The sequence below is a fragment of the Oryctolagus cuniculus genome, chromosome 10 (genome assembly GCF_964237555.1).
Source record: "Oryctolagus cuniculus chromosome 10, mOryCun1.1, whole genome shotgun sequence".
NCBI lineage: Eukaryota > Metazoa > Chordata > Mammalia > Lagomorpha > Leporidae > Oryctolagus > Oryctolagus cuniculus.
The window spans coordinates 20,186,347-20,213,444 of record NC_091441.1 but is presented as its reverse complement, the minus strand read 5'-3'; the positions used below and the strand labels follow the sequence as shown (position 1 = coordinate 20,213,444).

At 54.1% G+C, this 27,098-nt stretch overlaps 1 protein-coding gene across 3 annotated transcripts in view; it reads left to right on the top strand.

Moving 5' to 3' along the window:
- Positions 1-27,098, top strand: part of NEDD4L (NEDD4 like E3 ubiquitin protein ligase) — a 320,618-nt gene that overhangs the window by 85,516 nt on the left and 208,004 nt on the right. For all 3 annotated transcript variants that reach the window (XM_051851903.2, XM_051851904.2, XM_070050119.1), the window contains exon 2: positions 19,294-19,367. In XM_051851903.2, the coding sequence (XP_051707863.1) occupies positions 19,294-19,367 (74 nt within the window). The remainder of the gene's footprint in view (positions 1-19,293; positions 19,368-27,098) is intronic.

Below are 27,098 nucleotides of genomic sequence, written 5' to 3'. Positions count from 1 at the left end.
GTTTCCTGCAGTGGGTGGCAGGTCCTGAGCACTTGGGTCGTCTTTGGCAGCTTTTCCCAGGCTCGTTAGCAGGGAGCTGGATTGGAAGTGAAGCACTTGGGACAGGAATCGGTGCCCATATGGGATGCCGGTGTTGTAGGGGATGATTTTACCTGCCGCACCACAATGTTGGCTCCAGAAAGGAGAAAATTAAAACAACCCTGTGATCTGGGCTGATGGAGTGCGTGTGAGCTCTTGGCTAGATTGCTTTGCATGTTTGCTGGGGATGGGGACTAGGAAGAGTTCTTTTTTTCTGAGCGGGACCGACTGTGCCTGCAGGTAACTAGCTCCTTTGTGAACTGTGTGGGTTTGTCTCTGCTTCACTTCCCTGGTTGGCTGTCTTTGCCTCTGTGGCTGGGCAGAATCCCATGCCGTGCTGTGCTGCCCGGTGACCCCCTGTCTACCGTGATTTGCCTCAGTTCCCCTCCGGCCCCAGGTGATTGGTGGAAATCCTTGACTCTTGCAGCTGGAGGACTTTGAACTTGGGTGGGCGTTGAGGCACATCTCAGCCAGGTATGGGGTCAGCGAGGAGCCTGTTTTTAGAAGACCTCCACAGGGCATTCTGTAACTTTCCTGTTAGCTTCTGGTGACTGACAACCTTGACATTTTGGAGTCCTTCCTGTTCCAGGCCTGCGTTCCTTGGTGCTCTCCTAAAATGCTTCTTAGGCATCAGCCCCGTGGCAGGTGCTAGGGCTCGGTGGCTCGGCACCTGCGCCGCTTCAGCGGCCTGTGGCCTGGAGGGCAGCAAAGCAGCCCTGCTCTCTGCGTCGCTGGCCAGCCCTGCCGCCGCCTTTGCTCGGTTTCTTCCTCTTCGGTGTTTGCCCGGTCCTCTTTTCTTTGCTAAGTCTCCCCGCTTTAGTCTGCGTTTCCCCAGCTCTCTGGGTGTCCGCTGTGTCCCAGTGAGCTCGAGACTGTCCTGGGTGAGTGGTAGACATTCTGGAATTTAAGTTCCTCCTGCCAGTAGGTGCTCAGTAATGTTGTGAAGGATGAGCGTGGGAATCCAGAAGCAAGTGAGGATGCAGCTGTCCCCACAGCTTGGTGATTCATGGGACTTTTTTAATCTTTGTGAAAGATAAAAGCTGTGTGTTAAGAAGGTTGGTGACTGGGCTCATTGTGGTGTGTGGGAAAGCATGTGGAGGTCACCTGGGAAAGGCTTCCTGATTTTATTTATTTATTTGAAAGGCAGAGTTACAGAGGTGGTAGGGAGAGGGAGGGAGAGAGATCTTCCATCTGCTGATTCCCTCTAAAATGGCCACAACGGCTAGGGCTGGACCAGGCCAAAGCCAGGAGTCTGGAACTCCATCTGAATTTCTCACATGGGTGGCAGGGGTCCAAGCACTTGGCCATCTACCGCTGTTTTCCCAGGCACATAAGCAGGGAGCTGGATCGGAAGTGGAGTAGCTGGACTCAGACCGGCACTCGTATGGGCTGCTGGTGTTGAGACACCAGTTTAACCTGCTGTGCCACAGCAGTAACAACTTGTTTTAAGTGGTGTTGGACGTGTCATGTCAGGTGTTAGTAGTTTAGTTGACTGGTTTCCAGTACTCTGTGGGTCGGAGAGCAAAGATTGATGCTGTGTAGGAGGGTGGAGCAGGGGACGATGCTCAAAGGAAATCTGGACTGATGGTGACCCTGACAGTCCGGGTGACCCTGTGGGCCAGGGTAGGGTCACTGCAGCAGGCGGGGTGATGGCACGAGTTTATCATCTGTATGCACTTGATAAAGCAGGGCAGCAGTGGTACAGGATAGAAAGGCAGGAGGAGTCACGGAGGCCTGGGAAGCATGGGGTCAGATGAAGTGCTCACACTTCATGAAAACCACTTCATTTCTAACGAAAGTGCATCGCCTGTGCTCTGGGAGCAATCGGACAGAAGAGCTCAGATGTCACAGAAGACGGTACCCACAGTGAACACCCCTCTTCAGGGCAGGTGCTTGGTGCCCGGCTGTAAGATGTTCACATCCCGGGTCAGAGTGCTTGGGTTTGAGTCCTGGCTCCGCTTCCAACCCAGCTTCCTGCTAACGCACATTCTTGGCGGTTTCAGGTAACGGCTGAAGTAGTCGGGTCCCTGCTACCCACGTGAGAGACCGGGATTGAGTTTTCTGCTCACGGCTTTGACTTGGCACAGGTTGGGCTGTTGCAGGTATTGGGGGAGTGAATCAGCTAAAGAAAGATCTCTGTCTCTTGTCTCTGTGCCTTTTAAAGAAATAAAATTAATAAGTAACTTGTGAAAGAGAAGATGGAATTGTCCTAGGGACTTTTAAAATGTCACTCTCTGTACGAGCCACAGTAAGGTAGCCTTTGTTACCGTGTAGGTATAGTTTTCACCCAGAGTAATTCTTGGTCCAAATTACAGAGAAGCACCAGGTTTGGAGCAAGGGGAGTGAGAGGACTTGGGTGAGAACCTGTGGACGATGGGTTTGTTTGTTGTTGTTGTTGTAGGTCTGAAGGCTCTGCCTAGCATCCCTGAGGGTCAGAGCATGAATATTTAGGCTGGGATGCTGGGGGGGGGGGGGGCGGGGAATGGGGCTATGGAGCTGGGAGTCATCCCCACTGGGAAATTCTGCTTGCCCTTTTCACACCTTTTCCTCCACATTTTCCCAGGGAAGTGAGCTGTATCCAAAAAAATCCGGTTGCAAATATGAGATTTTTTTTTTTTTTTTGACAGAGTGGACAGTGAGAGAGAGAGAGAGGTCTTCCTTTCCCAATGGTTCACCCCCCAATGGCCACTGCGGCCGGCACACCGCGCTGATCCGAAGGCAGGAGCCAGGTGCCTCCCCTGGTCTCCCAAGTGGGTCCAGGGCCCAAGGACCTGGGCCATCCTCCACTGCCTTCCTGGGCCACAGCAGAGAGCTGGACAGGAAGAGGAGCAAACGGGACAGAATCTGGCGCCCCGACCGGGACTAGAACCCGGGGTGCCGGCGCCGCAGGAAGAGGATTAGCCTATTGAGCCGCGGCGCCGGCCAACAAATATGAGATCTTAGAATCTGAATGCAAATGGCAAATTTGGCTCCACAGTCCTTCCTTGTGCGTGTCAATCATCGTTGTTTCTCCAGTTTTATTGAGCATCAGAATCACCTGGGGCCTTGTAAACACAGATCGCGGGGTCTCTGGCTTGAACATGGAAGTCGGGGGTGGGCTCAGGAATCGGCGTCTCTGCCAAGCTGCAGGTCTGCTGGTGCTGGTAATGGGGGTCCACACTTTGAGAGCAACTGTTGTCTCCATCAAGACTTCCAGAAAACCTGGTTCTCCAAGAACATGCCCCAAGAAGAAGTATGGCTTCCTGGCACGTCTTCTTGCGTAGACTCTTGGATGGAGCCAGTCTGGGGAACCATAGGGTGGGCGTCAGTGTTCTGTGGCCATGGGCATCCCCCTGCAGGGTGACTGATGCTTTTCCTGTGGCTCTGGGGTTGGTGGGGCGGGGCTCAAAGGAGCCAGGCCCAGGTTGTAGGAGGCCCGATCCCTGGTCCCAGGCTGAGTTACCCAGACTTACCAGGGGAGCAGTTCCAATGTGAGCTTTGTGATCCTGTGGACATCGTCGGCTCTTGTCTTTTGAACAGCCTCTGGTTTGATGATTCTGGTGTCAGTGTGATAGGCTCTCTGTGGACAGACTGAAGAACAGCTGGAGCTCTGTGGAAAGCATGTCCCAGGTGTGTGGGTGAAGGGATTCAAGTGGGAAGAGGTGACATGGTGGCTCCTCAGGAAAGAGGAAGGAAAAGTAAGTTGGTCAAATTCGCGAAGCGTGGACGCTGTCAAAACCAAGTGCAAAGTGCTCGGCATTGAAACCAAACATTAATTTCAGTTGGAGAAAGAAGTAGCATTGAGATTGATCAGTGAAGGAAAAGTGAATAAAACATTTGATAGAAGCCTTGCTGCTGCTTTAAGACAAATAACATTCTTGTGTGCTTGCTTTCTCTTCCCCAAACGTGCTGTTGGAAGTAACCCAACCTTTGTCATTGTAGCTTTGGTATTACTTAGTGATACGTCTCTTTTGAAGCCGTGCACACCCACATAGTAATCGAGATGATCTTGTAGCTTGAAAAAGAGCTCGACAAGTTGACACTGATGGTTTTAAGTGAAAAGACGCTCCAAGGTAGGCGTGAGATGGAAATCCTTTAGTCTCATGTGTTTTATGAGCAAAGTGGAAAAAAGAACTTAACCGATTTCTGCCTTTTTTTTTTTAGCACAGGCAAAATGCTGATGAACGGCAGGAAGCTTGTAACTTGTCAGAGCCGTTATCTTGCTGATGCGGTGTGGATATGAGTTACGTGTCTGTCACAAAATGACATTGCTGAGGCCGGCGCCGCGGCTCACTAGGCTAATCCTCCGCCTAGCGGCGCCGGCACACCGGGTTCTAGTCCCAGTCGGGGCGCCAGATTCTGTCCCAGTTGCCCCTCTTCCAGGCCAGCCCTCTGCTGTGGCCAGGGAGTGCAGTGGAGGATGGCCCAGGTGCTTGGGCCCTGCACCCCATGGGAGACCAGGAAAAGCACCTGGCTCCTGGCTCCTGCCATCGGATCAGCGTGGTGCGCCGGCCGCAGTGCGCCGGCCGTGGCGGCCATTGGAGGGTGAACCAACGGCAAAGGAAGACCTTTCTCTCTGTCTCTCTCACTGTCCACTCTGCCTGTCAAAAAAAAAAAAAAATGACATTGCTGAGTGCAAAGCGAGCTGATAGGTTAACGGACATTTCAAGGAAGCGAGGCTGTAGGAGCAGTGACTCTGCCTAACGTGAGGTCCGTTCATGTAGGGTCTCTCCATCTAAACGAGGGGCTGGTGACGGTGGCTCGTGTCCCTGACGTGTGGGTACCTGCTAGGTAAAAGAGAGCCGTTGCTGGTGGATGTGTTGTCAGCTGCTGGCCCTCGGCCACAGACATGAGAGAGGGGAGTGAAGAGTTCGGGGTGGTCCCAGAGTCCGGGTTGTTTTGGGGATCTCCAGCCAGGGGGCGCTGCATACGCACCATTGCCACTGTTGGTCGGCTGCCCTGTGGTTGCAGCCTGCAGCGGCCCCAGGTTTGTGACACTGGGCCTCACAGCCTCTGGATGTTTCTCATGAGACGGCTCCCTTCTCTTGGCAGCTGTGCCCTGGGCCAGGATTGTCCTGATGCGCTCATCCCTCTTTGCATCTGGGGGCTTTGGCTTTTGTGCAGCCTTCAGGGTCATCTTCAGCTGGAGACCACCCCCACTCCTTTTTTTTTTTTTTTTATAATCCTTTTCTTCCCGTTTCTACATTACACATTGTTCAGATAACCAGTCCATTGTAGCACAAGTGTTGGTGGACTGCCCAAGAGCAGCTTCAGACATCTCACGTAGACTGGCTTAGCCACCACAAGTCATTTTGGGAATAAGATCTGGCACTAACGTAACAAAGCACCTTCCCCCAGATGCTGTTGACAGATGCCCTTCGTTCATTTTTGTTGGTTGTTGCATTCCTCCTAATTTGAACCTGGTTGCAAGTAGGACGCAGTCTGATTCGCGAAGTCTTGTGTTTCACTGGGAAGTGAGTGGGGATGCAGTTACTGTTCTGCACTGTTGTAGACACATGACATGTGCGTGTTGAGAGTGTTGGTTGATGCTGCAGCATTCTTCTTACACTGAGGTTTTGGCTCTCAACGGCAAGTCTGAAAATGACGACGTTTCCAAGCGGAAAGGCTGTGCAGGGATCCTCTGGTTCACTTTCCTGCCTCGTTCAATGCTCTGGGAGGCTGCCAGCCCTTGCTGTGGGACCGCTGCCTACCGTCTGGCTCCACACCTCTGCCGGCCACCTGCTCTGTGTTTGACCTGGCCGCTCCTTCCCCTCCATAAAGTACATCTGCTCGCCGGTGCCCCTCACTCGTGGGCTGAGGTTGGCGCTCTGTGGCCTGGAAAGACAAGTCTTTCCTCTCCTGCTACCGCAGCCCCCAGTGGCTTTTCTTTTCAGCTGGGTTCACCATTCTTAAGTCGTTCTTCGTGTGGTTTTTTTAACTCTCTCGGCTACTTTAAACAAATTTTCAGTTGTTTAATACATTTAGATGGCTTTCAGGTCCAAGTACCAAGAAAGCAGTGCAGTGAAAAGTCTTTCTCAGTCAACCCTGGCCCCAGCTGACCAGTTCCTGTGTCCAGAGTCAGCCACTGATTTTAGTTGCTTGTGTCCTTACATGCAGGCAGCTGTTCATGTGTGTAGACTTACACACGTGTACGCATGCATATACACGCACATTCTTGCCTTTTTTATATAGAGGCTAACCTACACTGGAGTGCTCTCTCTAGCTTGTCCATGTGACAGTCTGTCTGAGATTTTCAAACCCACACACAGACCACCGTCGTCGTCTGCTGTAGTTGCTTAGTGTTCTGTTTCATCCTGTTTATTTAAAAACATGGAACACCACCTTTGTCCTGAATCATAGCCCTTGGATTTGAACATAATGTTGGCCCTGAGCAGAGTATGATAACATTCCTTGCTATGGGCTTTTAATAATGCAGATGGTTTACCTGTCATAGTGTGGAATTGCATTGCGTTTGAGATAAAGAATAAAGCGCCAAAGACCCGCTTGTGCCTCCGCCCTTTGCTGCTTTCCCATCCTGTCCCTCCGTCCTGCCCTTTTCGCACTAACTTGGGCAGCCAAGCGCACACGAACTACGAAACTCCATCCTGTGCAGTTTGGCTCATCACCCAGTCTGATGAGATCTTTCTGGATTCTGATTCCATCATCTGACATCTTATCCGGTCGTGTGGATCAGCTGCAAATTGGATTAGTCTGCCGTCGATATCTGCAGCCAGCCTTTTCGTGCCCAGAGTGTGGTGGGAGGCGGGAGAGGGATGGTACAAGTGACATAACCCCTTGGGAACTCCCTGGAATTTTCTGACAATTACATTTTGGGTAGGAGCTTGCAGCAGGCTACAGCTAAGCCCCACTCCCAGCTTTCCAATCAATCTGCCTTCACATGATCTTGTTTACACAGAGATATGTGTGGTGTTAGTGTTGCTAACTGACTGGCCACAGTCTATTTACTTTACATATGCAGTGTATCTTGGAGTCATTCACCTTATCAGAATGGAAATAAATTTGTTTACATAGAGCATACATTGTTCTTTTCTACTAGCTTGGAAACTATTCTGTAGTCCATTTAACAGCTTTGCTTTGGATTGATGCAACTTTTTTCACTCCCCCTGAAATATGTGGGTGCCTGGCTCTTTGTGGTTGAGAGAGGTAGGGGTTTGCTTTGTGGTTCTGTAGCCATGAATGGCTACGCGTGTCCTAGTATCTGTGTCACTTGCTGCCATCTGCTGTCCCACCTCTGCCCTCCTTAGGGCTTCATCTTTTCAGACATGATAACCAATTTAAAAAGCAATAGCAGAAAAAGGCAAGAGGAGAGCTAAAGTACGGTGTAGAACTTCCTGAAGTTAACTTCCTGAACTGAACTAGCGCCCTGGAAAGACTTTGCAGAAAATATAGCGTGTAAGCCGATGTGCAAGGGCTACGCAAAGCGCTCTGAGCGAACGTTAGCAAGGGACTTCTCTTCTCTTCTCTCTCCTCTTCTCTCTCCTCTTCTCTCTCCCCTCCCCTCCCCTCCCCTCCCCTCCCCTCCCCTCCCCTCCCCTCCCCTCCCCTCCCCTCCCCTCCCCTCCCCTCCCCTCCCCTCCCCTCCCCTCCCCTCCCCTCCTCTCCTCTTCTCTTCTCTTCTCTTCTCTTCTCTTCTCTTCTCTTCTCTTCTCTTCTCTTCTCTTCTCTTCTCTTCTCGGCAGAGTGGACAGTGAAAGAGAGAGAGAAAGGTCTTCCTTTTCCGTTGGTTCACCCCCCAATGGCCACTGCGGCTGGCGCACCGCGCTGATCCGAAGCCAGGAGCCAGGTGCCTCCCCTGGTCTCCCAAGTGGGTCCAGGGCACAAGGACTTGGCCCATCCTCCACTGCACTCCCTGGCCACAGCAGAGAGCTGGCCTGGAAGAGGGGCAACCGGGACAGAATCCGGCACCCCGACCGGGACTAGCACCCGGTGTGCCAGTGCCGCAGGCAGAGGATTAGCCTATTGAGCCACAGCGCTGGCCAGCAAGGGAGTTCTTGCAGATGGAGTAACTGCCCTCCAAGTCCAGCGTGTGTAATTTCTAGAGTCCTGATTTCTTGTCTTTCAGAGTTGGCACGTGTGCCCATCTTCTCCCAGAGGATGGTCAGTTGCTCTCCTTGGGAGGGGTTTGGTAGGACCAGTTTCTCCATTCTCTGCATCTTGGTTCTCCTCCTCCTCCTGTTCCAGCTCCCTCTGGGGTGGTCAGTATTAGTACAGGAAGGCTTTTAACTGTGGCTCAGAAGTGGACAGTTATTTAGCATGAATGTCACGCTGCTCAGGAGCTGGTTACCGTGGGAGAACGTAGCTGGTAGAAGATATCGGGAGTTAACCCCGATGTTATCTGTAATTGCTGACAGAAGAGTGTGGGGACACCATGGTTTCTGAGCTGGGGATGCAAGGGGCTGGCTGTGTGTGCACTGGCAGTCGAGCCCCCAGGGACTGGAATACTTGGGCACCAGCAGCAGGCTGGTGGAGACAGGCACAGCCCGTGCTTGAATAAATCCGTCTAATCCACACGTTCCGGGCGCATGCTCACCACGCGTCCTGCCGACGGATGGCGACCTGCCCTCCCAGCCTTCTCGGTGTCCAGCCTACCCCGTGGTGGTTGACTCGGTTTCTTTAAGAGCTTTAGCTCATGGGAGTCATCTCTCAGATGCTGGGAGCTCTTGGCACGTGGACGCGAGTCACACTTCTGACCCTTCTGAGGGAGATCCAGAGAGGCTGCAGAATCCCCCCTGGCCAGCGCTCGCCATGGGAAACCCAGACCTCTTCCAGTTCCTTCTGCGCAGACGTCACCTCCACCAGAAAGCCAGAGTCCACTGTACTGGGAGAGGTCAGAGGTATGTCTGCCATGGAAAATCTAGAATTTCAGATGCTAAGCTACAATGTTTGGCTTTCAACAAAGTGCCATTGTTTATTATGATCATTTTTAGAACTGTAAACACCAGATAATTCCTGGGTTAGTGATCTGGGAGGAATTCAGAACTATTTCCTGTCATATGATTCGAAGTTTGGAACAAAAGCCCATTGATAAATGGATTCTTTGAAGACATTTTACTGGGAGTTTTACCAACTATTCTGGTAAGAAGAGAATTTTTCATTAGGGGAAGAGAGTGACTGTGTCCTTGGAGTCAGAACTCGTGCCAGCTCATTCATTTCATGGCCCTGTGCAGCGGCAGCCTCCTCTCCTGTTCCCCTAATCAATTGCTGTGGACTCTCCAGCATGTGAATATTCAACATTTTAATCAAGAGCCACTCGAAAAGTCCATCCCAGATGGAAGCATTTGCATTCTTCCCGAGACTTAATTTGAGTCGCACGAGATGTGAGGCTTGAGGGGCTGAGCATGTTCATTAGCTTGGTCTCAGCCTGGCCGCTGCCCACTGTCAACTCCTCAACCTCCCGCTCCTCCCTGAGCCCGTCCACGTAGCTGTTTCTTTATAGCGATGTCATTCATGTGTGGGTGGAGGGGGATAGTGATCCGGGCTCCCCAGGTTAACCACCTTGAGTGCTATGACTCCGCTGTGTTCAGAAGTCCCAAACAAAGACTTTGAGTGTTGGCACCAGCAGTTGGAAGGCACAGGTCAAAGCCAGGTTTGGTTACCTTTATGAGTCGGCGCAAGGCCTGTGGAATTGGCACTGGAGTTGGCCCTGGAGTTGACAGAAATCCGAGGGCGCTCCAGTGTGGTGCTGCTGGCATCTCTCTCCTGCCGCGTGATTGCCTTTCTGGGGCAGGTGTGTTTGGCTGTGGCCTGTGGGGCAGGTGTGGTGGGTGAGGGGGCCGCCTTGTTCTCTTCTCCCAGCAGCTCAGCCTCGGGGCCTGGTGGGCTTCACAGCGCCCCCCGTGGCCACTCTGATCCTGAGTTTCAGTTCCTCCTTCTAGCAGTCCTTCCTCTGAATATTTTTCAGAATGTCAGTAGTTAAAGGGACCCAGAGGGGGCTGGCACTGTGGTGGTATAGGGTAAAGCCAACCCGTATGGCGCCACCATCCCATGGGGCACCAGTTCAAGTCCAGGCGACTCCACTTCCAATCCAACTTCCTGCTAAGGCGTCTGAGAAAGCAGCGTATGTTGTGGGAAACCTGCAAGAAGCTCCTGGCTTTGGCGCAGCTCCAGCTGTTGCAGCCATCTGGGGAGTGAACCAGCGGATGGAAGACCTCTCCCTCTGTCTCCCCTCTCCGTAACCCTGCCTCTCAAACAAATAAATAAATCTTAGGAAAAAAAAAAAAGGGACCCAGAGACTTGGTCGGAGTTTCGGGTTTCGCCTCCTCTCTGGCTTCCTGAATATTCTTTCTGTGAACACAGGCAAGATTCCATGACCTTGACAGCGCCTGTGCTGGCCTCATCGCAAGCTCCCGGATCTTTGTCACATTCTTTATTAAGCTGCCTACAGCACCATTCCTGTATTTGTGTGATGATTTTTCAAGTGTCGACCTGCAGGAAGCCCATACTCCCTATAGGTGGCGCGTTGCCGCATTAGACTTTCTGACTGGTGATGTGCAGCATGCCAGTCTGTAACACTGCGAAGGAACGGGACTGCAGAGAACCCACTTCACCAGAGCCGAATTCCACGGAGCGATGCTGCGATGCTAGGTTATTGAAACACTGTCCTAACACACAGGAGAACCTCAGCTTTGCCAAGAGATAAATTAAGTTCTCACTACTGCGTGGGGTTCTCCCATGTGTGTCTGTTGTTATTACTCTCAGACGTAATGAAGCATGGAGGTCTCGCTCTGCCTCCCTGCTTGCCTACGCCTCTGGCTTCCAGAAGAACCCAGAGGCTCTGCACGTGCCCTGTGCTCTTGCCCTGGGTTGGTGCCCTTAGAGCGGTGTGGCCCAGTAGAACTTTCTAGGTTATGGAAATGCCGCTGTCCGGTAGGATGCCCTGGGCACGTGTGGCTGCTGAGCAGTTGAGATCTTTCCCGGTGTGACCAAGAAATGGCATCTTCTGATGGATTGGAACTGAACCGAAACGGCCACACGTGGCACCTGGTGGCTGCTCTCGTCTCCACTTGGTGGAAGACCTCCCTACAGGAAGAACAGGCTGCCCCACTTTCTCACTAAGGTGCCAGACCCAGTGCTCAGTGGGCAGGAGGGCCCGAGGCCTGGGGCCAGGCTGCTGCGTGTTCCCAGTCTCCTGAGCTCTGACTGCTGCCTGTCTGCCTCCCCCTGGGAAGTGGCCTCCAATGTAGGAAGCCCTAGTTCTCCTTGTTCCCCGAGCCCAACACCCCCGCCTCTCCTTTAGTTTTCTGGTGATAGCACCAGGCCCTGCTGACACCCAGACTGCCCACATGAGGGGGTTCTGTCTTTGCGTTGCCCAGCAGGTCTGTCCCTGAGCCATGCTGTCCCCTAGGAGGAGCTCCAGGCCCAGGCCCCTCTCTGCCCTCCCAGAGCCACCAGACTCCTGTGCCAGGCAGTGTCACAGACCCTGGAGTTGGCGTCCCTGGCCCCTCTCTCTGGGTTACCGTCCTTCTCCCCCTGTCACTCACGTGCTCGGTGCACCTGCCCTGTGCCCGGGGAAGGTGACGCAGGTACAGGCCCCTCTGCCGCACTCCCCCAGTGCCAGCCCGTCCCAGCGTGCCGTCGTCCCCTTTCCCTTGTTTGGGAACAGTGCCTGCTACTCCCCTGCGGCTCTCCCCAACTTCTCGGCCACCCCTCGCACGCAGCTTAATTCCTTCCTCCTCTGCGCTCCTCCAGAATAAACTGTCTGTTGCAGTTACAAGGCCTGTGATAGCGTACTGTGACTTCTTACGTGTATGTTGTTCTGATGCTTAGAAAGTAAATTCCTGTGGCCTTGACCTCTGTCTCATTGGCTCATTGTTCCTTGCCCCGTTTCCGGCTCAGAGCAGGCATTTGGGGTTGAGCCGCCACCCCTGGGCCTGAGCAGGCCCTGGGGGATCGTGTGCTGTATGTCTGGGCAGGTGGGACTGGCGGGGAGGGCAGTGAGTCCTGGCGAGGGGCACACTGGGAGCTCCGACAGGACGAGGCCGAGTTGTGTCTCAGCTTCAGTGCCAGGTCGGGAGCTGTGGCTTGGTCCGTGTGTTCACAGGGAGGTCTGGCTGGAGCAGCGCGGAAGGGGATGTCCGGCAGGTTGGACTCGGGCAGCAACAAGCGAGCTGGGATGCAGAGGAGCCGCCTCTCACCCACGGCAGCCACCAGCCTGGCACCCCGTGGGTCAGAGAGGACAGACGAGGCTGAGCTCGCTGGCGTGGGCCTTCCTGCCGCTGGTGGCAGCGTAGGAAGGGCGAGTCTCTGGTTGCTTTAATGACAACCGTGCGGTTCTCAGGTGGTCCCTGTTGCTGCCACCACACTTCCTGATGAGTGATCACATAGCCTCAGTGTTCTGGAGTTGCTTCAGTTTCAAGTGTTGACTGCGCTTACGGAGCATCTGGCCCCATGTTTCTTTAGCAGTAACCCACCACTGCTGTTGCATGGAGCAGGTCGGCGAGTTCTGTGAATTGTGCTTTCTGTGGCACGGCTTTTGCACGAGTGAAGCCACAGGTGGTCGATTGTCTGTACTTCTCACTGGGGTCTTTTTCTTATTCTTGAAACACTGTCCTAACACACAGGAGAACCTCAGCTTTGCCAAGAGATAAACTAAGTTCTCGCTACTGCATGGGGTTCTCCATGTGTGTCTGTTATTATTACTGCACAATAATTGTCCCCGAACTCAGCAGTTCAGGAAGCACCAAACATTGGTCGTCTCAGTGTCCGTGTGTCAGGAAGTGAGAAGTGGCTGAGTGGGGGAGCAGTGGGGCAGGGATGGGGTGTCCTGCTGTGCGCATTCTGCAGTGACAGGCAGGAGGCAGCTGAAGTCTTGACCGGAGCAGCAGGTAGCGTTTCTGGACCGCACGCTGGGCAGGGGCCCCCAGTTCCTTGCAACCTGCACCTTGCAGTGTGGCTCTTGAGAGTCCCCACAACCTGGCTGCAGCCCAGGGAGGGGTCCAAAGGAGAGACAGAGTGGGGAGGGAGCCACCTGTTTACTTTTATTTATTTATTTATTGGAGAGGTAGCAATGCAGAGAGAGAAGAGGAGACACACACTTGAAGAGAGAGAGAGATTGTATTCCATCTGCTGGTTCACTCCCCAATGGTTGCAGTAGCTGCAGCTGGGCCAGGCTGAAGCCAGGAGCCTGGAACTCCATCTGGGTCTCCCATGTGAGTGGCAGGTCCCACACTTCGCCATCCTCTGCTGCTTTCCCAGGCGCGTTAGCAGGGAGCTGGATGAGGAGTGGAGCAGGCAGGCCTGGAGCTGGCACCCATTTGGGATGCTGGCGTCACAGGTGGCAGCTTCACCTGCTGCAGCACATACCTTTTACGACTCATTTCCATGGTCCTGGCTCGTTGGCGCCTGAAGGGGTCCCTGCGTGCAGCCCCAACACAGGGTGGGGTAGGGGTGGGGGCTGAAGCCCCGCTTCCCGAGGAGGAGCAGTGAGGCTGTGCGGGGCTGCGTCACAGAGTGGGTGCTGACGGAATGAAAAGATGACACATTTTCCATGAACTTGTTGAAGACTCTGGGATTTAAAAACCACACAACCTGGGTAGGCGTCATGGCATAGCGGGTGAAGATGCTGCCTGCAGCGCCGGCATCCCATATGGGCACTGGTTCGAGTTCTGGCTGCTGCTGTGAGCCTAACACTGCTCTAAAGAAATGAAGTGTTAAAAAATGTGCGAGAGAGGATCCGGTCTTCGGATTGGGGCAAGAACAGGTGGATTAATGATCTTCCCACTGTGAGGAACCAGGGTCAAAGTTACCTTGTTGAGATAGAATCCTCAGAGAAAAGTGTGAATTCCAGCATCTTGGGTTTTGATTGGGATTTGGAATTTATTTGATCATGGGGCAGTTTTGATCGAGCATCTGCTTCATATGAAGGCCTTGTGGGTAGTGTGGCAAGCTGGTAACACACACACACACACACACACACACACAGCTTGTACGAGCAGGGCTGCCAGCAAGCCTCAGGATGCCACCTGTGTCCAGGGTGCGACACCTGATTTCTTAGTGTGCCGCCGTCATGTGTCTGGGACTCCTTTCCTTGTCCTAGGCCTTGATGAAGAACTGGGAGATGAGTGGAAAAGCAAAGTGCATGTCAAGTATGGGGAGCCACGCCCTTTTCTCAGCACCAATGGAAAACAGTAGATTCACCCCGGGAAGGGTGTACAGTCTGTACAGTCAGTCTATGAATAGTGTTTTCATTGTCTGAGCCAAGCCACCTTAGTTAAATATTTAATTCTACCGGAGCCTTAGCTGGGGATTAGAATATCAGGCATAGATTTTATGGAAGTAATAAAATGCTTCTGAAAGTACAGTTGCTCTGCCGGGGGCCCACCCAGTGCCTCTGATAAGTTGGTCACACACCTCCTCAGGGGTTTCCTTGAGGACGTTGGCTGCTTATCTGTGATTAGGCTAGGCATTTTGAGAAAACAGAGATAAGGCATTTTTGCTGTATATCTAAAAGCCACGTGTAAAACTGTTTTTGTAGAGTCCCACTCCTTCCTTGAACTTGGAAGGGGAGTGAGATTCCGGCAGCAGCTGCTTGTGCTCGCTCAAGGGCCTGCCACTTCACCCCCCAGCTGTTGGCTGCGTGTCCCCCGGGATCCCTTTTCGTGTCTTCCAAGCAGGCAGCTGGGTGCCTTAGCAGGTCAGCCGTGGGAGATGAGCGATGGGTCTGTCATTCTGGTGCCAGAAGTAGGTTTATTCATTTCAGAGCAAGGCTGGATCATGCCATTACCGAGGCTGGCCCCTCTGGTCCTTGACCTCACGGCGCCACTGCCCCTCCCCCACTCCCTGGGCTCTCGCCTCCCTGGGCACGCCCTGCGGTGCCAGACTTGCTGGCTGCCCCTCACTCTGCCCTCTTCTGGTTTCAGCTTAAATGTCTCCTCTCCAAAGAGGCCGTGAATCTGTGCCACCTCTCAGCTTCTTTGATTTAACTGTCAGTGTTGTCCTCGAACCACTGACCAGCATCAGAAATCACCTTGCTTGTGTGTGTCATGTATGCACATTGTTTCTGCCTACTGACTCGAGGGTTCACGTGTCCTGTCACATCTCTGTAGCGTGCCTGGCACATGGGGAGGGTATTTCCTGTGTGCTTGCACAATGAAGAAATGCCATTACGCGTTTGTCACAGATGGTTAGTGACAGCATTGTAGCCCCTTGCACGGAATGAACTGTCAGCTATTGAGTAGCCTTAAGAGATTTTCCGTTTACATAGATGCCTTGGCAATTATCATGTTAGGTATGAAAAGCACACCCCAAAAACCGAGCTATCAGTTTCTATCTTTTTTTTAAAAAAGGGATTTATTTATTTATTTGAAAGGCAGAGTTATAGAGAGGCAGAGGCAGAGGCAGAAAGAGAGGTCTTCTATCCACTGGTTCACTCCCCAAGTGGCTGCAGTGGCCGGAGCTAGGCCAATTTGGAGCCAGAAGCTTCTTCCAGGTCTCCCATGTGGGTGCAGGGGCCCAAGGACTTGGGCCATTTTCTACTGCTTTCCCAGGCCATAGCGGAGAGCTGGATCAGAAGTGGAGCAGCTGGGTCTCGAACTGGTGCCCCTATGGGAGGCTGCAGGCGGTGGCTTTACCAGCTGTGCCACAGTGCCAGCCCCTCAGTCTGTATCATTTTAGGATTGCTTCCTGAAGTTTTGTTCAGCGCGAGGGAGTGTGTTAAAATGTTGAAAGTGTTTGCTGGCATTTGTGTCTGCTCGGCCCTGCCACATGTATCCCGGTGTAGTTAAAAGCCCTGTGTGCTGCGCACTCGGAAGCCCCAGGAGGTGGGCTGGCGGGCGGGGGTTCAGGGGCTTGTCTTCTACGGTGTGGTGTTGTCGCCTTAGATCGTAGCACAGGTGCTCATATTTCTTCAGTGACTAAGTTTATTTCGATTACAAGGTTCTGGTCATCCTTTCATTTAAATTTGTGATCATTTATCCAAGCAAATTCGCCTGATTGTGCCTGCTTTTGGAAAGTGGGCCTGCCTACCTAAGGACATTCACCCAACGTGGAAGTGAGCTAAAGCAAGCCGGCTGCTAGCTGGGCTCATGTGAGGCCTTCAAATCCAGTGAAGTTTGATTTATGCAACGTCCAGGGCTCTATCCGGGGTTTCCCAAGAGGCGGTTTGTCCCCAGCATTCTTTGCTGCAGGACTTGTGTGTGACTGCATGGACTTTGGTTTGCATCCTGGAGACGGTCCCTCCTCGTCTCCCCAGGTGAGTCACTGTGCAGTCGTGCTGTGTCTGAGCTGGTCGTGAGCAGATTCCTCTGGAGGTCACTTGACCCCGCCTGCTCCCTGCGCAGCCCGAGTCTGGCCGGAGCGCCTCACTGTGCTCTAAGAGGGTCCACCCTCTGTGGCTCCCCCTGTCTCCTTCCCCTCGCCCGCCCCGTCATGTTTGGGAGAATTGCCGATTTGAGGTGTTTACCACAGGGTAGGCTGGAAGTGGGGGAAGATGGAAGAACTAGACTTGTTGCCCTCTGCCAGCCCCTTCTCTCTGGATGGTTCCTCGTTGCCTCTCAAAGCAGGTCAGGACGTCTTTTAAATGAGTTTTTTGTGTTGTGGGCCCCAGTGGGCGGCAGCCTCTTCTCAGGTGTGCGAAGAACTCTGTACAGGTGTGGCGCCGCGTTTTGATCCACACGTAAGAAAATCCCCTGAACGGAGCAGGCCTTGGGGTTTGCTGCAGGGTTCAGCTTGCTGTGCCAAGCGGAAAAGAACCTGCATCAAGAAAGAATCCTTGACTTGATGCCCGGCTTGGGCATGTACAGCAGGAGCCAGGTCAGGGCGGTCCCCAGAAGTGACAGGGACCAGGAGGACAGCCCTGTGGCCCGGGTGCATCTGTGAACACTGAGACACTGCGTGCTGCAGCAGGGCTGGGTGCTAGTTCTCCCTCACCCGTCTGATCTTCCTTTGCGCATTTTAATCCTTTCGCGAGCACTGCCGAATGCTTGCACTCTGCCCGGCTCGGACGAGCACAGGCCATGTTTGCAAGGGGATGGGTCCTAAGCATAAAGAAGTCATTGTTAACGTGCGTGCTGCCACCGGGGCTGCACGTGGACGGCCTGTGTCAGGGATACATGGTTGCATGGATGCTTCCTGGAGTCTAAGTTAGCTCATGCGTGTGTTCCAATTGCAAGCGTGTGTGTGGGAGCTGTGTGGCTGATTGACATAGGTGTGTCATCCTGGGTCCCCTGTGTCACATTTTGCCATGACCTAATTTTTTTAAAGATTTGTTTATTGATTTACTCGAAAGTCAGGGTTACAGAGAGAGAGGGAGAGACACAGAGACAGAGGTGTTCCATCCACTGGTTGATTCCCCATGTGGCCTCAGCGGCCAGGGCTGGGCCAGGCCAAAGCCAAGAGTTTCATCAGTGTCTTCCCAAGCACTTGGACCATCTTCTGCTTTCCCAGGCACATTAGCAGGGAGTCAGAACAGGAATGGAGCAGTCGGGACTTGAACCGGCGCCCATATGGGCTGCTGGTGCTGCATATGGGGGCTTAGCCCGCTGCACCAGTGCTCCAGCCCCGTCACTCCACTCCTGCTGCCCAGCAAATGAATGTTCAGGGGCCCATCCCAGCCGTTTCTCCCCTCACTCTTAGATAACTGTCTGTGGACCCTGAGCTATAACCAACAGCTCTCTAACTCAGACCAGATGTTTCTTCCACTTATCTATTTAGCCATCTATTTTTTTTCCATCCAGTTGTTTGAAAGGCATCTTGGACTCAATTCTGTTTCAGTCTATGCTAAACAGTGACTTATATTGGAAACTTGAGACTCATCCTGGACCTCCGCCTACCCCTTCTCCTGAACCATCTGATCAATCCTGCGTGTCTGAAGTCTTGAAATAATTCTCTGGCCCACGCCCTCTGGCCTGGTGCTGGCCCAGGGTCCTGCCGTGTTGGTCCACTTGTCTTCAGCGGACTCAGGAGCATACGCACGGGTTTCACGTTCTGTGCATTGGAGCTGCTTAGGAGGTATTGGAATGAATGCAACAATGGACGAGTGAATGAGTGATCATGGGATAGATTTCTGAGACTTGGGCGATTTCCATTTGGGATGATGCTTTTCATTTCTTTTTGCTGGAACAAAGGGATTCTTTATCCTTGCTGATGCTCACGTTTTGAAAAGCCCAGTAGTTTGGTGGCAATATTTTACTATATTAAATTATTTTCTATACCCAGTCACAAATACAAGTGGTAAACTTTAAGCTGTCTGTTGTATTTATGGTACCTTATTGCTGTTGGCTGTTTGTTTAGGTGGTTTTACGTGAGTGGTGGTGGTCTTGGCAAACCTGGGAAATACTGTCAGGAATGGGGGCAGGCGGTTGGCCCGGGAGTTCAGACGCTCTTGGGGCGCTTGTGTCCCAGATCGGAGTGCTTGGGTTTCAGTTCCAGCTCTGCTTGCTTGCTTTCTTTAAAAAAAAAAAAAAAAGAAAAGAAAAGAAAAAGATTTATTTATTTGATTTATTTTGGGAGGTGGAGTTACAGACAGAGAGGGAGAGACAGAGAAAGGTCTTCCACCCACTGGTTCACTCCCCACATGGCTGCCATGGCCAGAGCTGCGGCTGATTTGGAGTCGGGAGCTTCTTCCGGGACTTCATGCTTGTTCAGGGCCCCAGGCACTTGGGCCATCTTCTGCTGCTTTCCTAGGCCAAAGCAGAGCTGGATCGGAAGAGGAGCAGCCGGGACTTGAACTGGTGCCCAGATGGAATGCAGGTGGCAGCTTTACATGCTACGCCACAGCGCCGGCCCCCATCCAGCTCTGCTTTCAGTTCTAGCTTCCTGCTAATGATGCTCACCCTGGGAGGAAGCAGATGATTTCTCAAGGATCTGGGTCCCTGCTGCCCACTGGGGAGACCTGGATTGAGTTCCCGGCTCCTGGCCTCAGCCTGTCCCAGCCCCAGCTATTGCCGGCATTTGTGGAGTGAACCAAGAAATGGGAGATCCATCAATCTCTCTGCCAAGTAAAGAATGGAAATAAGATTTAAAAACAATTTCAGGAATAATTGCTCTCCATGACCTAGTTTGACTTAAATCTGTGCTTTTTGGACCTGGATGTCTTAACTTTCTAGGATCGTAGGATTTTAGAGGTGGAGCGTTGCTTGTTGAACTTGAGTGTGAGGAGGAGTTGCTGTGCGTGACCTGATCTGTCGTGTGCCCCACTGGTGGACACTACTACTGGGAGGGAGGGAATGTCCCACTGAAGACCAGTGCTGTAACCTGTTTCTCACCTTCTTCCAACAGGGAGAGTCCCGTATCCTCAGAGTCAAAGTCGTTTCTGGAATCGATCTCGCCAAAAAGGACATCTTCGGAGCCAGGTACACGCGCTTGTTTTCTCTGGGTTTCTGAAGAGCGTAGCAAGCCCGTTTCCGACTCAGGTGTGCAGAGTCAGGGCCCCCTGGGGGGTGTCTGAGACAGAAGCCAGGGCCCCACCTGCTGAGCTCCCGGCGTGGGGAGAGCTGGTGCAGCGGTCCAGGGGCCACTGCCTGCACAGGGGAGTGAACGTGCCTGTCTGTCACAGGGGCTGATTTCAAGAGGAAATGAGGTTCTCAGTAGAAAATACAGCGTGGGAATATGGCTGTGTGCATTTTTATACTTTGCAGAAATTCCCAACGTAGGGAAACATGGAAGTGTCCTTCTGTTCCCAGGAGGACCGTGATGTGTCCAGTCTGCATTAGGAGATTTGATGATTTCGGGCAAATCTGGAAGTGTAAGTCACAGAAACGCCAGGAGGGGGCGCCCGCCTCTTCCGGGGGTGCCGGCTTCTTCATTGTCACATTGCACGTGATGTTCACATGTGTGTTCGGGTCAGCCTGTGCACTCTCGGTGATGGGTGCCCTGGCATATTGGGCCGGTCCCAGAGTGAGCAGGAGCCAGATTTTGAGGCACACAGATCCTTGGAACTTTACGCCTGGAAGGAATGTTAGATTTGCTAGGCCAGCTTTCCTGTTTTATGGTTGACAAGCTTAAATGCAGAAAGGTTCAATGACCTGCCCGGGTTGCCTGGGCCAGGGGTGTCAGCAGAGTGACCAGAATGTTCGCTTTCCACTTGCTGGCAAGGAGGCCTGGAGACACGAGGGGTTTCACGCGTGCACAGGGACATGTGGGAGTCCCACTGCCGGGTGCGTGTCACCCAGTCACTGGCCTGGGCCCCTCGGGTCTCTCTGCCTCCCCACCTGCCCTGGAGACTCGGGGGCCCGAGGCCTCTTTGTCTCCCCCTGCCCAGGTCTTCCCCGTGGCCCAGCAGCAGCCCTCTGGTGTCAGCCCTGCCTTGCCCCGGGCACCGTTTAGTTCGTCTGGAAGGGCACCTAGAGAAAGTACCAAAAATGAAATCGATAGAAACATCAGTGAGATTGGAAAGAAGGTCCTGTACTGTGTGCGCTTACCCAGGGCTGGCTGGCAGGGCTGTGTGGCGGGGAGCCTGCTGTCACTGGGCACTGCCACCAATCTCTGCTGCGGGGGGTGGCTGGAGGTGAGAGTGTGTGTAGGGGCAGTGAGTCCCACCTGGAGTGTCTTTCTCACCTGCCTCAAGTTGCACTGAGGGGCTGCTGTGTGCCTGCCCCCTACCGTGTGCCTGTGCACCACCGTGTGCCACCGTGCCCCTGTGTGCCTGCTCCCTACCTTGTGCCACCATGCCCCTGTGTGCCCACCCCCTACCGTGTGCCACTGTGCCCCTGTGTGCCCACATGCCCGCCCTCCACCGTGTGCCTGTGTACGGCCGTGTGCCTGCCCCCTACCGTGTGCCTGTGTACGGCCATGTGCCACTGTGTGCCCACCCCCTGCCGTGTGCCTGTGCACTGCCTTGTGCCACCGTGCCCCTGTGTGCCGACACGCCCACCCTCCACTGTGTGCCTGTGCACTGCCTTGTGCCACCGTGCCCCTGTGTGCCCACCCCCTACCGTGTGCCTGTGCACTGCCTTGTGCCATCCTACCCCTGTGTGCCCGCCCCCTACCGTGTGCCTGTGCACTGCCGTGTGCCACCGTGCCCCTGTGTGCGTGCCCCCTACCGTGTGCCTGTGCACTACCGTGTGCCACCGTGCCCCTGTGTGCCCGCCCCCTACCGTGTGCCTGTGCACTGCCGTGTGCCACCATGCCCGTGTGCCCGCTCCCTACCATGTGCCTGTGCACTGCCGTGTGCCACTGTGTCCCTGTGTGCCCACATGCCCGCCCTCCACCGTGTGCCTGCTCCCTACCATGTGCCTGTGCACTGCCGTGTGCCACCCACCGTGCCGCTGTATGCCCACGCTCATGCAGAACGAGCTGGACGTAAACACCCCATCTTCCCCTCTCTTGCCCTTGACGGCTCCACGTCCAGCTGGTTCTGTGAGCCCAAGTGCCTCTCCCCCACCTGAAGTGGCATTTCCTGGAAGTGACAAATCCAGTACCTATCTAAGGCCACCTCTCTGCCTGTTCCAAGAAGTCTTGCAAGAAAGTTGCATCCAAGTCCCGTTTGAATCTTGAGTTTGTACCCGCCGCTGTGGGCACAGTATCATCACAGCCTTTGCAGATGCACTGTGTCGGGGTTCTGATATTTCTTCTCTCCTTTGTTACCGGATTAGAATTTGCTGGACACAAACATCTTCTCTTTTAGTGTCTATTTCTTTAAGCTTGATTCTGTAGTTTTTTTTTTTTTTTTTTTAAGATTATTTATTTTTGTGAAAGGTGGAGTTACAGAGAGGGAGAGGCAGAGGCAGAGAGAAAGAAGTCTTCCATCCGCTGGTTGACTCATCCGGGTCTCCCACGCAGGTGCAGGGGCCCAAGCACTTGGGCCATCTCCTGCTTTCTCCGGCCATAAGCAGAGAGCTGGATTGGAAGTGGAACAGCCAGGTCTCGAATCGACGCAACTTTACCCACTGCACCACAGTGCCTGGCTCCCTTTTATTATCTTTAACTTAATACTTCTTATACAGAAGACCAAAAATACAAAAGGACCAAAACTTTCTTAATGTAAGCAGTTGCGTGCTGCCTAGGAGGTGTCAGCCTTCCCCGTGGGTCTACTCTGTCCAGTGCAGCCTGTAGCAGGGAGGAAACAGTTGGTCATTTTGCTTTGTTTTGTTTTGTAAAGCTTGACCTGGGTTTTTCTTCTTTTTAAATCCAAGTGCCTTTATGAGAAAATGAAGTGATTCAGATTGTTTCTGAGCCCATTAAGAAAATTTGAGGTTAAAAATTGTGGTGGAATTAAGCTCCAAATCTTATAGGAGCCAAGCAAATGTGAAGTTTGAGTTAAAAATTAAAAAAAAGTCTTTTGTTGATTTTCATTTTGAAAGGCAGGAAAAAATCTTCCATCTGCTGGTTCATTTCCCAGGTGCCCACAATAGCACAGGCTGGGCCAGGCCAAAGCCAGGAGCCTGGAGCTCCGTCCAGGTCTCCTGTGTAGGCGGCAGCAGCCTAAGTACTTAGGGCCATAGTCGGCTGCCTCCCCGGACACACATTAGCAGGAAGCTGGTTTGGAAGTGGAGGAGCCGGGACTTGAAGCAAGCCACAGCTGTGGAGTGTGGGTGTCTCGAGCCGCAACTTAACTGCTGCACAAGACACCTGCCCCGAGCCTAGAATTTTCACTGTTTGTAAGATACAGGGTCATTCCTCACGGCTGGGGTGAGATGGAATTCTGCTTCAAGGTATTCATTCATTAGAGAGGTGAATAGGATTGACTTCATGGACCAAGTGCCCAGAAAATGAGTCAGAAACTGAATCCTCCTTCTGACCTTGCTTCTCTTAGATTAATAAAAGGAAACACACACTCTTGCCCCATCGGCCTGCATCACGCAGCCCTCGGGCTTCTCTGAGTGGCCGCAGATCTCCAGGGCCCGCCCTGTTGGCCACCGCGTGGTTAGAGCACAAGGGGTCGGGACAGGCAGCTGATGATGCACTGGGTCTCGCTCCGAGTGGCCCGGTTCATTGCCTTCCCACTTTGCCTGGTGACCTGCATGGTCCTCCCTACTCCTCTCGCCCCAGGTCACCTAGGGCAGATCCTCTGGGACCACCTGTGTCCTTGCGTCCCTGGCCCACAGTGGCTCAGATGCAGCCACAGCGAGGCAGGCTGTGCAGTGTGTGTTCCTGGCTCTCTCTGGGTCCTTCAGAGCACGGCCACCGTGCCCCTGTCTGCCGTGAGCGTCCCCTCTGTGCGGTGCCTGCGAGCCAGGCTGGGTGGGCACTGATGCCGAGGAGGAGGAGGAGGAGGGGCCGTTTTTGCAGAAATGGAAGTGATGGGAGCTGGGGATTGCAGGTCCCTGGAGCCACTTGCTGTTGTCTCTGGGGGAAGCTGCCTGGGTCCCTTCACCTGTGGTCACCATGAGTAGGGGACATGGGATGGGCAGGGGCTGGGTGCTGGAGTGGGGGAGCCCCTGGTCTCTCCATGGTCATGGCGGAGGGTCCCTGGGGCCCTGAATGGGGGACTACAGTGTGTGGGGCCCTGGCTGCGGAGCTGGCTGACTGTCCCCTGGCAGCCCGTGCCTGCCGCCCCCTCTCCTTTTCGCCTCTTTCTGCACCCACCTAGTGCTCAGGGAGGAGTTGGCCTTCCAGCCCCACCCCCTAGCCAGGACAGACTGTGGTCAAAGAGAGTTTGTCCCCAGGCCGTGTGGTGACTGAGCTGCTGCCCTGCGTGCACTGGGGCGCTTGGCACAGGCCAAGCGCGGTGGTGGCAGGGAGAGGGTTCCCTTCGGCCCGTCCCTTGGGGTCAAACGAGGGCATTCGTATCGTCTGTCAGCCACACTGGGACCCTTTGTCTGCAGCCAGAGCTCAGTGGAATGGAGTCCAAGGCAGGCATGGAGACTGTGGTCATCCTGGGTCCAGGGCCTCCCGTGTATATTACCTACACGGTGAGAATCAGTGCCGAGTGAAAGAACATCGAACCCAGGCGGAGGGGAGGGGCCCGAACAATCGCGCCTGTGTGCTTCTGGTCCCCCCTCATCCCCCCCGAGTGCACCTGGATGTGGGCGGCCCCTTAGGTGGCTCATCCTTGACTGCCCGGCTGGCTGGGTCCCTGGGTCCTCCGATGTCTTGGCGCACTGGGCGTGGTTCCATCAGGGTGCTCCACTTTGCTGTGCCTGGGAGTCTTCCTCTCTCTCCCATGCTGGCGATGGGAATTTTTATCTCCCAGGGCCTAGCACAGCACATAGCACCTGGCAGTACTCAGGAAGTGTTGGCCGCCCGAGGCCCTGGTGGGCCCTGCTCGCCCACTCCTTGCTGCTCGCCTGGCCCCCTCTGCCACCCCCTTCACTGACAGCGCCTTGTTTCCTAAGTGGATGCGTTTGGCCTTTGCTTGTGTTCGGCCCTCTGGTGCTGCTCAGCCCTCTCCCAGCACACCTGCTGAGGCCCCGCCCTCCCCTCCGCCAGCCCAGGAGGACAGAAGCACTGCTGTTCCCTGGACCAGGCGTTCTTCCTGCGGGCAGAGTTGGTGGGATCCCGTGGGCCCGTGGTGGCGGCCCCAGGAACCAAGGCAGGTCAGAACCGGAGAGCAAAGCAGCATTAGAAAACTCAGCCCCAGTTCCAGGGGGGGATCTGCAGACCGCGCTGGGCGTAATCACATGCCTTTCCCCACGTGGAGGGCAGAGAGACACAGCCGCGCGTGTGTGTGGGCGCTCACTGTGCCAGGCGTGGTTTGAGCTCCTTTGATCTCCCCCCTCCCCCCCAGCAGGTACTCTTGTTCTCTTTCCTTCGCAGGTAAGGCAGCCTCAAAAATATTTCGTGAATTGTGACGTGCACTCCACCAGTCAGGTGCAGAGCTGGGGCCCCGGCCAGGCTCAGGGCTCTCACAGAAGTTGTCTACAGGCTGTTGCTTGAGGGCTTGAAGGAACCTAAGGCGATGTCCTCAGATTCGGGCTGAGCTTAGTGGAGGGGAGTTATTACCCACGCCGGGCAGGTGAGGAAGCAGGGGCTCCAGATCAAACAGGGCGTGGGAGCCGTGGACGATGGAGCCCTGATACAGGTGCCCTCCAGTGCCAGGCTGTTACCAGGGGCTGCTGAGCTCCCTCCTTGGAGGACAAGAATTGGGGCATCAGAAGGGTTGCCGGACTAGGTGAAACCCGAGCCTGGGTTATTTGCTGGTTTTTGGTTAGGAGCTTTAAACAACTGGCTGGCTGCTCTGGCAGCTGACCAAGCGTTCTGAAGAGCGAGCGAACGTCTCGTCGACTGTTAGATTTACCATAGTTGGACTTCGCGGAGTAACATCTCAAAGTTTTCCACTTAAGATCGGGCTGTCACTTCAGGTTGCAAGCTGTATTCCTTTCCTGCTAAGCTTGCCTCCCGAGGCGCTAAGCTTTTGTCTTGGACATCCGCCGCCCTCCCTCTCCTTCAAGTGTGATCTGCGTCTTGGTTTGAGGTCACGTAGGATGCGCTTGAGGCCATAAAGCTGCTCCTTAAGATTAGCAGCGCCCGCTGTGAGGGCCCCGCCCTCGAGCTCCGTGTTTTGGTCCTGGAGGCTGCGAGACATGCGCCTCTAGTTGCATCTTGGCTGTGTGGTGAGCCTCTGCATCGAGTTAGACCTGCCTGGGTTGCTATCATTTTTTCTTCTGGCAGCCAGTGATTGGAAATTTAAAACAGACCTGGGCTCGAGGGCTCAAGGGATGTGGCGGGACGTCCGCTGTCTCCTGGTGGCTGAGAGGAGTGGCCACTCCGTGCCGGCACCGTGTGCCCGGGTGCTTGGCCCTCTGGCTAAGCGGAAGTGGCTAATGTTTGCTGTGTTTGCTTCGTGGAGGTCGTCAAAGGTGAGCCATAGGTGTTAACACTGAGCCCTGAGTTCTCCACATCTCAAGAACAAGAGCCTGCCTCTCTAGAGCCATGATGCTGTGGTCACGAAATCAGAACTAGCTGCCGAATGGACGCTGTTAGCTGACCCATTGCCTGCATGTCCCCAGCTGTCCCTAAAGTGCCTTCTGCAGCTGGGATTTTCTCATTTTTTTGACAGACAGTGTGGACAGTGAGAGAGAGAGACAGAGAGAAAGGTCTTCCTTTGCAGTTGGTTCACCCTCCAATGGCCGCCGCGGCCGGCGTGCTGCAGCTAGCGCATCACGCTGATCCGATGGCAGGAGCCAGGTGCTTCTCCTGGTCTCCCATGGGGTGCAGGGCCCAAGGACTTGGGCCATCCTCCACTGCACTCCCGGGCCACAGCAGAGAGCTGGCCTGGAAGAGGGGCAACCGGGACAGAATCTGGAGCCCTGACCGGGACTAGAACTCGGTGTGCCGGCGCCGCAGGCGGAGGATTAGCCTAGTGAGCCACAGCGCTAGCCTGCAGCTGGGCTTTTGAAACCAGAATCCTATTGAGAAGCCTGTGTTGTGTGTAACCGGCAGCTAAGACTCTTACCCGAGAATAGTCCTTCCCCTGCCCCAGCAACTGTGTAGGTGGGATGTCTCACTGAAGCTGAGGCTCCCCAGTCGATGAACTAGTGTGGTCTTCGCCCTGCATTGCTGTGTATTAGACCTCGTATCTCAAGGCATGATCAGATTCACTTAAAACATCAGGGGCTGTGTGCATACCTGGAGGGACACCGTGTCTGGCCGTGCCATTAGCCGTGGGGCTTGAACTTACCCTGCTTTAATAGGGAGGGGTGGGGGCAGCCTGAGCTCCTTATTTGTTTCCCAAAGGATTGCAAATTCTGTTTTGTTCTTGTTTTTTTTCCCATTGCCCTTTCTTGAAAACGTCTTGCCAAGTAAATCTCTCTCTGGTGCGTGGAGAGACCCTAGGAATATTCTGAGAGCCGTTGAAGTCCCCTTGCTCAGCTTGCGGCTCTTCTAGGACAGCGGCGAGGCCAAGTGTGCAGGCGCCTGGCCCCTGTGGATGAGGCCGAATCCACAGATGTGTTCATTTGGCTCACGCAGCACTAAAACAACAACAAAAGAACATCGGGGAGATTCCATATTAAATACCCAGGCTTCTGGAAAATCGTGGCTGTGTAGACACATGGTCTGTGTCCTTGCAGGGCTGCGGAGCTGCGTGTGTGCTGGGCACACCGTGTGGGGGCACTGGGCCCCTTGGCCACCGTGGGTCGTGAGCCTCCTGTTAGCATGCACAGCTGGCTTCCCTCACCGTCATGGCCGCAGCCCCCTTAAGG